Source organism: Dama dama, chromosome 29 (assembly GCF_033118175.1).
Source record: "Dama dama isolate Ldn47 chromosome 29, ASM3311817v1, whole genome shotgun sequence".
NCBI lineage: Eukaryota > Metazoa > Chordata > Mammalia > Artiodactyla > Cervidae > Dama > Dama dama.
This window is the reverse complement of record NC_083709.1, coordinates 66,298,715-66,308,817: the sequence shown is the minus strand read 5'-3', so window position 1 is coordinate 66,308,817 and position 10,103 is coordinate 66,298,715. Positions and strand designations below refer to the sequence as shown.

Here is a 10,103-nt window from a genome sequence, read left to right as displayed (position 1 = left end):
AGGTGCTCAGGAATGGCTCAGTGGGTCTGTCGGGTTCTGCTCCCCTTCGTCCTGCAGCGGGGAGGCTGTCTGTGCTCAGCCTTCTCCCCGCCCCCAGGTGGCAGGACTGCATTTGTTCAGGAGCAGACAGACCGGGGAGCCTCTGCTCTCCCGGCCTGCTGGCCTTGGCCCTGGCCGGCATCACACCGGGGCCCCGCCCCTCTCTCCCCTCCGAGCCCCGCCTCCCGCAGCTGGCTCGGCCTCCCCGCCCTGGACACAGGATACACAGCCCAGAGGCTGAGCTCGAAGAGAAACAAAAGGAACTGCCTGGGTCCCCATGGCTGTGGCCCGCACCTTCATGCCAGGGCTGAACCCCCAGAACCCTCATTATATCCCGGGGTAAGACTTCTACCCAGAGCATACCCGTTTGCTTCTGGGAGTAGGGGTAATAAGGATTATTGAGGTGTGCCACCTCGGCCTTGGGGGCCAAGCCGACATCGTGGTATGGGCGGCTTATGGATGGGTTATCTATGATGTTGAATGGAAAAGGGAAAGCAAAGGAATAGTTGGAACCGGGCCTGCTGTGAAGCGTTGCGTTGTGCTCTCCATGGCAACAGGGTAACAGCCGAGGGGAAGGTTGAAAACCCAGACAGAGAACTAAGAAATGCCTGCTCCAAATACGCACACAGCGGAGTCCAGAAATGCTCGGGGCCTCAGCGGTCTCTGTGTCTCTGTCTGGGGCTGGTGAGGCAGGGCTTTCTGGAGGTGAGCAGGTGAAACCCGTGCTGCAGGTACACTGGACACTGCCCGCTACTTCGGTTCAGCATGGGCCAGACCTATGGACAGATGACTGGGCAGCTACTTCGCGGCTCCCCTGGCCTAGCCTGGCCCCCCGCCCACCGCACACTTCTGCCTCCCATTCGGCCTCCAAGATCCCCCGAGCCTCGCAGGAGGAGCCTGCCTGTCAGGCGCGGACACGAAAGGCTCAGCTCCAGCATGGTCCCTGGGTACACAGGTTCGGACGCAGGTATGAACAGGGGCCCCATCCCAGGACGTCGGCCCCGCGCGCTGATGCATCTTCCTTGCCCCCTGCCCACCTAGGTTTTGTGCCACATGCACAGTTCATCTTTGCCAAGAACTGCAGCCAGGTCTGGGCTGAGGCTCTCAATGGCTTTACTCAGTGCAGCGGAGGACAGGGGAGTCAGGAGCTGCCCGAAGAGGCCAAGAGGGAAAAAGATGTGGAGAAAGACCACGAGCCAAAGCCGGAGGCAGAGCCGGAGGCGGAAAAGGAGCCGGAGCTGGGGCAGGAGGCGGAACAAGTGAGATGGAGAAGGCTGAGGCAGAGTTCAGTGGTGGGAGCGGGGAGCCCTTGCCTGTGTGTGGCCATGCGTGGGCTGGCTGCGGGCACAGAGCCAGACCACCAGCCCCACTGCCCTGCGAGCTTGTGTTATAAACCAGGGGCTGAATCTGTTTCCCGTTTCTCCTCTCTCATTTCTCCTCACAAGGCGTCCCCTTATTCCATGGATGACAGTGACCCTCGCAAGTTCTTCATGTCAGGTGAGAGGATGTGGGTAATGACCAAAGGCCTGGGATGTGCCCGGAAGGTACCGACTGCGTGTGCCCGCCCCCCAGGCTTCACTGGCTACGTGCCCCGGGCTCGCTTCCTCTTCGGCTCCAGCTTTCCTGTGCTCAGCAACCAGGCGCTGCTGGAGTTTGGAGAGATGAAGTCTCCGGGCAGGTCCTGGAAGGATCCTAAGCATCTCCCGGCACTGTCCCGGACCTACCCTCAGCACCTGGGCCTTTTACCTAAATACGGGGGCTATGTGCCAGGTGAGGATGGCCCGGGAGGCAGGCTTTGGGGACTGGGATATTTGTGTGTGTATGTGTGTGAGTGTGAGTGATAGGTGGAGGTGGTTTGGGGGATGGGAACTAGTAGATACGGGGAGGGGGTCCTTGGATCGTCAGGTTCGGCTTTATCACTGGGCAGAAAAGGAACTGACATAGCTCGTAGTGTGGAGTGAGGACCAGAGTTCAGAGGATAACTTGGAAGGTCTGGGTAACTGGCTGAGGGATAACTTTTCTGTGCCTCTGGCTACAAATGACACTCTTTCGGCCACACAGGGTATAAGTTCCAGTTCGGCCGCACATATGGGCATCTCACCCAGGATGCTCTGGCTCTCAGCACCCTCCAGAAGCAGCTGCTGGTGTAGGTACCTGGAATTTACGTTCTCTCTTCCCTTGTCATCCTATCCCAGCCATCCTTTTGGAAAGAAGAAAGGCGGGTTGGCGGGTGGGAGGAAGCGCATAGAGAGAATGGTTTGGAGGCCGAGCACCTTTTTTATTAATAGGTGTAATAAATAAATAAATAAATACATAAACAGAAGCCTGGGCTCCTCCTCCCTCCTTGACCGCCAGGCACTGGCCACAGCCTATTTACAGCTGGGGGGCTTAGGGAACTGGCCCCAATACTGTCACCCAACCTCCTCACCGCCTGGCCGAGGGAACACTGCAGGCGGGCCTTCTGGTCACCTCCCTCCACAGGGAAGTACCTGTCTGCACCCACGTGAGGACTGGCCAGAATGGCTGGGGAGACTCTGGCAGCCCAGTGCCGCATCCCTTCCCCCCTCTCCTGGGGGAGGTCCGGACGAGGTCACTGGGGCCGGTGATGGGAAGTGATTAATACTGAGCACAAGGATGTTGTGGCCCCCAGCTCTCGGCCTGCTCTCTGTAACCAGGCCAGATGGCCTGGGAAGCGCTCTTAGGCCATGAGCCTGGGGGCTGTGAGGGTCCCTGAGGCCACCAGCATGCACAGGGCCTCAGTTCTGGCTGCTTCCAGGGCTTGGACTTGGAGTTGGGGTCAGAGTCACGTAGGCTAGGGGCACCAGGCCGGTGTCAGGGCCGCGGCTGCAGCGTAGCCAGTCTGCCCCGGCTGGCCCCAGCACCCGCAGGGTGTCTCCTTTGCGGAAGCTCAGCTGTCCAGGGCCTGTGGCCAGATGGTGGCACAGCGCCTTCACCTCACTGGGGAGACAACAAATGGAGGTCAGGGAAAGCCCATCCCGAGCCAGCCTCAGCCCCCCAGTCCTCCAGTCTCCCCGGCTCACCATGGAGGCTTGGAAGGTAGGCCTGGAGAGGGTGCCTCCTGCAGGCTGTCCTTGGGCTCTGGCTCCCGGCGGGCACCCACTGTTTGCGCCACGAGCTGGAACACAGACTTGTCCAGGCTGAGCCAGTCCGAGGGCAGCCTAGGGGACAGCAGCCAGGGCTCTGGCTCCACCTGTGCCCGTCTCAGAGCAGGCTCTCCCACCCGCTAGTCTCCACCAGGGGCCTCCTCTTACCTATTTGTGGGTCGGGCCTCCCGCTGAGCCTTCCGGGACCCAAAGAGGTGTCCCCACTTGATGCCCCCTGGTGAAGGTTCGGACGCTCCTTCCTCATTTTCTGCTGGCGGGGCAGCGGACCCCTCCCTCTCCCGGCTCCGCCTCAGCTCCGCCAGTACAGAGTCAGGGGGGCTCCCCATCCAGAAGGGCCAGCCCTTCTCCCGGCCGAGGGTCTCCTCGGGGGCAGGGCAGGCCTCCGCGCCCTCCACGACCCCCTCGCGGGGGGGCGGCCCCAGGCCTCCTGCCGCTTTCTTTTTCTCACTGCTGCTGCCAGTGCCGCCACCTCGGGGGAACCTGGACCCCTCGCTGGAGCCATCGATATAGACCTGGGAGCTCTGCATGAGCTGGTACCACCAGCCGGCCTGCCCACTTCGGGCCCACCTGCCGCGCCCCGAGCTCCCGGCCGCCTCTGTCTCCTCCTCTTCCTCCTCCTCCTCTCCACCTTCTGGGGCACCCACACCCTTCACCCGCTCCCCGGGGGCCGCCCTGTCCACATCTCCAGGGCCGTCCTGGCTGCGGGAGCGGGCCAGCTGCAGGGTCGAGTGGGCGGACAGCAGCAGGTCTTGGGACACTCGCAGCAATTCCTTGTGCTGCCGCTGCTGCTGGCCGCTCTGCAGCAGCCGGTGCTGGAACAGCAGGTCTAGGCTGAAGGGCAGGAGGGCCAAGGGTTGGAGCAGCAGCAGCAGCTCCTCGAAGAGGCCGGGGCACACCGTATGCGCTGCATTCAGGAAGCCCCACGGCTGGTAGTGCGTCTGGACGATATCTAGGGGAGAGAGAGAGGGACTGAGCCACATAGAGAAGCAGAGCCTGGCCTGGGGGTGGGCCTCGGAAAGGCGAGGCGGGCAGAGCCATGGCATACTGCTGGGCGGGCTGTGTACTGTTGCAACCTGGAGTTCAGAGGAGAGGCTCCTGGCCACCCTGACTTCCAGATTGCCTGAGTATCTGCCTGGCTTCCAGACTCTAACATAGCAGAGGCTGGGAAAGGACTCGGGTAGAAGGCCAAGCCTTGAGATGAAAGCTTGTGTGGTTCTCCTCCCCACCTCCAGACTCTGCAAAGACAGCAGTGCCGCCCCCGCTTTGATCCTCCCGGGACGGGCCTGTATTGAGTTGGCAAGACAGCGCAGGGTTCTGAGTGTTACCTTCGTGGTTATAGAGGTGATTAAACCAGAACTCCAGGGACCGGATGCTGCAGGGAGAGAGGGGAAGAGTTGAGTCTTGTGCGGCGATAGCCAGATCGTGAGGTACAAAGGACACAGTTATGGGGGGTCAGACATAGCAGAGGGACAGGCGAACATCTCCCTTCAATGGCAGGCTAGTTTCATGTTACATAGTTCTGGAAACTCAGAGGGGATGTAGGCGGGGGTGATTCACAAGCCAGTCACTTCTTAGAATGGAGTTGACTTGCCCGTGACCGAAGAAGTCAGGGCAGCTACTGAATGAGAAAACAGGGCAGCTGAGGACCAGAGGGGATGACCCTGGCTCATACTCAAGAAAGAAGGACACTATGATATACGTGCCAAGGTGGACTGGGTCAAGCAGGATTCAGAAGCAGTGCTGGAACTGAGAGGTTCAGGGTTACAATACCCATAGGGACTGAGAACCAGATTAACTTCCAAGTGAGCCAGATTATAGATTTATAAAAGCAGAAGCCTGTATTGGTGATCAGAGTCGTGGGTCTGGTAGGAAACCTGTGACCCACGAAGAGAGGCTGTAGCAAGGTGGGGAGAAAGTGGGCCTGAGCCTGGCCACAGATCCTGCAGATTCACCCTTTCTGATTCAGTCTAGGGAGTTGGTTCTTCAGAGGGGCTGGGGCCCAGGGGAGGGGGCTGGTGGGCTGCGGATTTCCACACACTCACTTGAGCAGGCCGAGGATGAAGGCGTTGAAGCGCATGGTGTGACTGGTGAGCTCTGGGAACTGGCTGACCTTGTTGTACAGGCCGTGCAAGACCTTGGTGGATGGGCCTGGGAGGAAGCCAGAGTTGGAGGTCACCACTTATGGAACCCTGAACATTCAGCTTGGGCTTCTTCCCTTGCCACCAGCACTGACCTAGCTGTGTGGAGGCCTCCACCACGCTCCACGGTGTGTTCTTACGTTGCCCGATGATGACGTCCAGCACAAAAGACTTGAGCCCGTCCTCCAACACCGCCCGCACCGCGGGGCACAGGTACTTCAGGACCAGGTGGCCCACGTTGGGGCTTACAGAGCTGTTCCCCAGCTTCGCCTGCGGATGCAGCGGGGAAGCAGGGGGGTCACCTGCAGCCTGGCCTCGGTCCTCTGAGTCCTTACGGTACTTCTCCTGTGGTCCCCGCCCCCGAGGACCCAACTCTGAGTTCTGGGGGAAGGAGAGCAAGGGACGGGGGTAGCATAGGACAGGTGAGGCTCAGCAGGACAGAGCTCAGCGCTCCAGTCTCTTACCCACCTTCACCCCGGGATCCCGGCTTGTGCCAAAATGGGCCACAATGAGGTCCACAGCAGTGTTGACAGCCTTCACCAGCCCTGCAAGTGAGAATTTGATGAGCCAGGTCCCTAAGTGAGTCCCCAGGCAACTTGGCTGGGAGTGGGCCCTCCGTGGGGAGAGGGAAGGGCTTACACACACACACACACACACACACACACACAATCTCTCTCTCTCTCTCTCTGCATAGGCACCACAGGCCTTGGCTTCTTCCTGGTTTTACCCAGTTCTCAAGCCCTTCCTGATTTATACTCTGCCAAGACCCACCCCAGTGATTCCACTAAGACACTCAACGTTCTCACTTCCTTGCCCTCTTACTTCAAACCTGGATCAGTCTAACTCTCCATCCTCTCCACTCTGAGAAACCAGGCTATTGGCTGCTGCTGGAGAAAGTCCAGAGCTGTTCACCCAGGGCCTTGCAGCACCCTCTGCTATGCTCTCAGGTTGCCATGCCAAATCCTTACCCCTCTTCTCAAGCCCTTGGTTCTACTTCACCCAGAGAACAGAGGCCACTGGTAATGAATTCAACTTCCCTCTCCATCCAAAAGACAGGACTACATTACATCTATCCTTCCCACCTGCCCGCTCTTACTCCCTTTCCATCCTGGAGGAAGGTGGCCATTCCCCTTCTTGCCTAAAGTTTTTCCCTCTCGACACTATGAGTCCCCTGCTCTGTCTCTGCAAGGGACTTTAGCTTCATCTTTCTCCCTTTCACAAGCTCCTTCTCTTCAGCCCACAGTTATGCTCAATCCTCTCCTGATCATCTCATTTAAACGGCTCTGCTAAATAGACTGGTTACCTGTCAGTCCTTATCTGATTAGATGTCATGATCATGCTTATCCAAGCTACCTTGTCCTGTAGCATTGAGCTCCCCCGGTTTAGCACACAGGAGTCTCCCTCCCTACACATAGCTCCCTGAGGGAAGAGACTGGAGGCTGATTCTTAAGCATCTGATAAATGACTGTTGCTTACTTGCAGATACTCATGATTCATGGTACTGACTTCTGCCTCTTGCCCCAGTGCTTGTGCTAATTCCCTCCCAGCGCTTGGAGTTCTAAGACAGGGAAATATTCTGAAGGGCTAGATAGTTGGGCCACAGGCACAAAAAGGTAGAGACAGCAGATTTCCGGTCTTGAGCTAGGAATGATATTCACCTTTTTTCTGAAGCAGGTCAATGGATACAGCCTCTGAGCTGCCATCTGGGGACAGGCAAAACTCAGCGGGGGGCTTCTCAGTCAAGGAGAAAGGGTCTTGGAAGTCAGGGCAGGTTAGCGGTAACGGCTTCACTACTTGACCTGGAAAGAAGAGAAAAATCAATACCAAGCAACTGTCTTCTGAGTGGCAGCTCAGTTCTGTGCCTCATGTCCTCTGAGATGTGTTCTTTTGGGATTGACCCCCTCCCTCCCGGCTGCAGCAGAGCCTGCCCTGGGTTTGCTGGGGACCTGGCCCACACACCATTCAGCTGGCAGTTCAGATGGCCAGCAGCGCCGAGGGAGCCGGGGAACTCAAAGATGGGGTTCCTTCGGGCCAGCCGAGCATCCTGCGGCCTTCGGTCTAGGCTCCCTGACAAACCAGGGGGCCCTAGAGGGTTCTTCCTCCTGTATTCTCGCCACTTGAGTGCTTGAGGGGATAGGTGGTTGGCTGAAATCAGGAGAGATTAGCAGAAGAGACAGGAAATAGTTAAGAGACAGCATTTCATACCCAGCCAGTGGGCCTGTATAAAACCCGAGGGTTGGGATATCAGCTACAGAGGCACACGCTGTAACCTGTGACCCCCGTGGAGCACAGGAAATCATTCAAAGGGGAGGTAGATGCCTGGGGTGGGGAAGGGGGTGGGCAGTGAGCTGCATACCATTACTGGGCCTGGAAGCCATGCTGCCCTCGCCACCTCCCCGGGCCAGGCTCTCCGCTCGGCCGAGGCTAGATCTCCAGGAGCCCAGAGGAGGCAAGCTTCCTGTCCCATGGAGCCGGTACTCAGCCAAGGTCAGTATCTTCGGATCCTCCTTCTGCGGCTGCTGGGAGACGGCAGGCCGGACAGCAGGAGGACAGGAGAGGCCCCATGGAGGCGGGCTTTCTGTGGCTGTGGCCTGCTCTGGGACAGGGGAGCACGAGGTGGAGGCCGAAGAGTCGCTGCTGGGCCCAAAGGGGCCAGTACTCCGGATGGGGGAGTAGCTGCCCAGCGGTGACGGCCGCGAGGTCTCTGGCTCAGGCCCGGCTTTCCTGGCACCCCTGTGGGTGGGCACCCGCGGCTCCCCTGAAGGAGCTGGGTCTGGGCCTGGGGCGGCGGGGGCAGCCGTGGGGGCAGGCTGCGGCACGCGGCTGCAGCCCGAGAGGCTGTAGAGCTGGGAGAGGCCGTGCAGGGCCCGCGCCTTGGCCAGCTGCTTGGGGAAGTGGTGCTGGAACACGAACGGCTGGATGGGCAGCGTGGTCGGCCTCTGCTCCTTGCTGTAGCGAAGGACCGGTCGGCTCTCAGCACCACCCCCTGTGGCAACAGGGATGGAGAAGGAATCAAACACGGAAATCACATGAGAGGAGGCGGAGGGACAGTCAGGAGATGATGCCCACCAGGGAGGAGGAAGAGAGGGGCAGGACCCGGGCTGAAGGAACAGAGTAGGGCAGGGGTAATTTGCCTCTGTGGAAGGTGGCACTGCTTCTCCCATCTTCTCCTGGTGTTTTTATAATACTGACTTGTCTCTTGGCTGTTCAGCCCTTCTTCTTTTTCTTGACTTCAAATGCGGGTGCATCTTAAGGCTCAATTCTTATATTTCCCTTTACACTTTCTTCCCTGCATTGTTCATGTCCAGACAGTCATATAGGTGACTTCTGAACCCATGGCTTTAGCCTCAACCTTTCTCTTGATCTCTAGATCATTCTACTTTAGGTTTCTGTTTCCAATCAAAATTTGCTATTTAAAATACCTCATTCATTCTCCTGATGATTTCCATTTCTGCCAATGGCAGAACCACCATTTTCTTTGTGAAAGTGAAAGCGTCAGTCACTTAGTCATGTCCGACTCTTTGTGACCCCCAAGGACTGTAGCCTGCCAGGCTCCTCTGTCCACCGGGATTCTCCAGGCAAGAATACTGGAGTGGGTTGCTGTTTCCTTCTCCTTTGTATCTAAGGTCTAAAGGCCTGGAGTCAGTCACATATTTTCAGTGTCAAGATGGTAATTTACTTCAAGCTTTCACCCATCATCCCCGCCTCAACTAGAGCCCACATATTTCCTTCTTGATCAAATCTAACCATAATAAAATATTTCTTTCCTTGCTGCTAGAATCAGCTTCCTGTCACCCAATCCACCCCAGTCATACTCTTTCACTGATCCTGGCCTTGAAACCCCAGTGTCCACATCTGCTCCTTCTACACAGAGGTGCGTTTCCCAAGGCTGGTCCTCTCCTGTTCTTTCAGCCAACCTTCTAGTCAGCGTCCCACAGAACATGCGTCTCAGAGCGAAACACTCCACAGCCCTGCACAGAGGCAGTCTTTGCGTTTGGGTTGTGGGTCTAATTAAACACTGCGCGCTGTAAACACCCGAATAAACACCAGGTGGCGCTAGAACCGCCCGCATCACCTGAAACCCTGGGTGTGGCTCACTCGCACCCCGGGTTCAACAGCTCCGAAGAAGGAATGAGCATCCACAGTGAAAAGACCTGGGTATTGGAAATTTAGAGATCAAGTCATTTGCCCAAGGTCACACAGCTAGGAAGTGGCAGAGCTAGAAATCTGCCTAAGTCAGAGTTTGGCTTTGCGGCTAACGTTCTCTCTGCCACATCGCACCACACGTGAAATGGTATCAAGCTGGATTTTCCTGCTCCTTGTCTTTCCCCATTTATTTACTTCCGTGAGTCTTAAGGGGATGGTGACCACAACCCCACAAGGCAGGCGTTTCAGAACCACTCTCAGTGGACATTTTCAGACTATACTCTCCTGCCAGTCCCAGTCAGCCTTAGCGAACAGCCCCTGTCAATCTCCCTTGCTCACTATGCTCCAGCCATACCTTCTTCGGTCCTTAAACATGTCAAGTTCATTAACATCTTGGGGTCTTGTGTACCGCTGTTCCTTCTGCCTGAAATCAGCTAGGCATTCAACTCAAGCGTCACCTCCTCCTCAAGACCTTCTCTGATTGCCCCGGTGCCTCGGGCAAGGCATGCTCTCATCACCCCGTTGTATTTCCTTTTTAGCCATTTTTCACTGTCAGAAATGATCTTATTTGTTTATTGCCCATTACTCCTTATTAGGGTTCTGGAAAAGCAGGGGTTTTTAAATCGTTCCCTGCTGCATCCCCAGTGCCTAGAAC

The 10,103-nt window shown here is 57.3% G+C and overlaps 2 protein-coding genes across 7 annotated transcripts in view; one reads left to right on the top strand and one right to left on the bottom strand.

Moving 5' to 3' along the window:
- The first annotated feature begins 244 nt into the window (after nt 1-244).
- CIMIP2B (ciliary microtubule inner protein 2B) lies at nt 245-2,362 on the top strand. 2 transcript variants are annotated; one of them, XM_061132982.1, is made up of 6 exons: nt 245-378; nt 771-994; nt 1,081-1,298; nt 1,485-1,536; nt 1,612-1,809; nt 2,101-2,362. In XM_061132982.1, exons 1-6 carry the CDS (start codon nt 317-319, stop codon nt 2,187-2,189), a joined length of 843 nt encoding a protein of 280 aa, XP_060988965.1. In that variant the 5' UTR covers nt 245-316; the 3' UTR covers nt 2,190-2,362. The 2 variants fall into 2 exon arrangements, with proteins under 2 accessions (XP_060988965.1, XP_060988964.1); XM_061132981.1 differs by having other exon boundaries at nt 771-1,006.
- RUSC2 (RUN and SH3 domain containing 2) overlaps nt 2,297-10,103 on the bottom strand; it is a 56,833-nt gene continuing 49,026 nt past the window's right edge. For all 5 annotated transcript variants that reach the window (XM_061132976.1, XM_061132979.1, XM_061132978.1 and 2 more), the window contains 10 exons: nt 7,659-8,288; nt 7,262-7,447; nt 6,961-7,101; nt 5,771-5,847; nt 5,398-5,572; nt 5,207-5,312; nt 4,490-4,536; nt 3,312-4,113; nt 3,081-3,218; nt 2,297-2,997 (listed from right to left, as the gene is read on the bottom strand). In XM_061132976.1, coding sequence (XP_060988959.1) covers nt 2,796-2,997; nt 3,081-3,218; nt 3,312-4,113; nt 4,490-4,536; nt 5,207-5,312; nt 5,398-5,572; nt 5,771-5,847; nt 6,961-7,101; nt 7,262-7,447; nt 7,659-8,288 — 2,504 coding nt within the window. In that variant the 3' untranslated portion in view covers nt 2,297-2,795. The remainder of the gene's footprint in view (nt 2,998-3,080; nt 3,219-3,311; nt 4,114-4,489; nt 4,537-5,206; nt 5,313-5,397; nt 5,573-5,770; nt 5,848-6,960; nt 7,102-7,261; nt 7,448-7,658; nt 8,289-10,103) is intronic.

What these genes read in the sequence shown, in the direction of transcription:
- CIMIP2B (XM_061132981.1), top strand. Translation starts at nt 317, where the DNA reads ATGGCTGTGGCCCGCACCTTCATGCCAGGGCTGAACCCCCAGAACCCT. An exon ending in GTACACAGGTTCGGACGCAG is followed by an intron (nt 1,007 to 1,080) that starts GTATGAACAGGG and finishes CTGCCCACCTAG; the next exon opens with GTTTTGTGCCACATGCACAG. An exon ending in ATACGGGGGCTATGTGCCAG is followed by an intron (nt 1,810 to 2,100) that starts GTGAGGATGGCC and finishes TCGGCCACACAG; the next exon opens with GGTATAAGTTCCAGTTCGGC.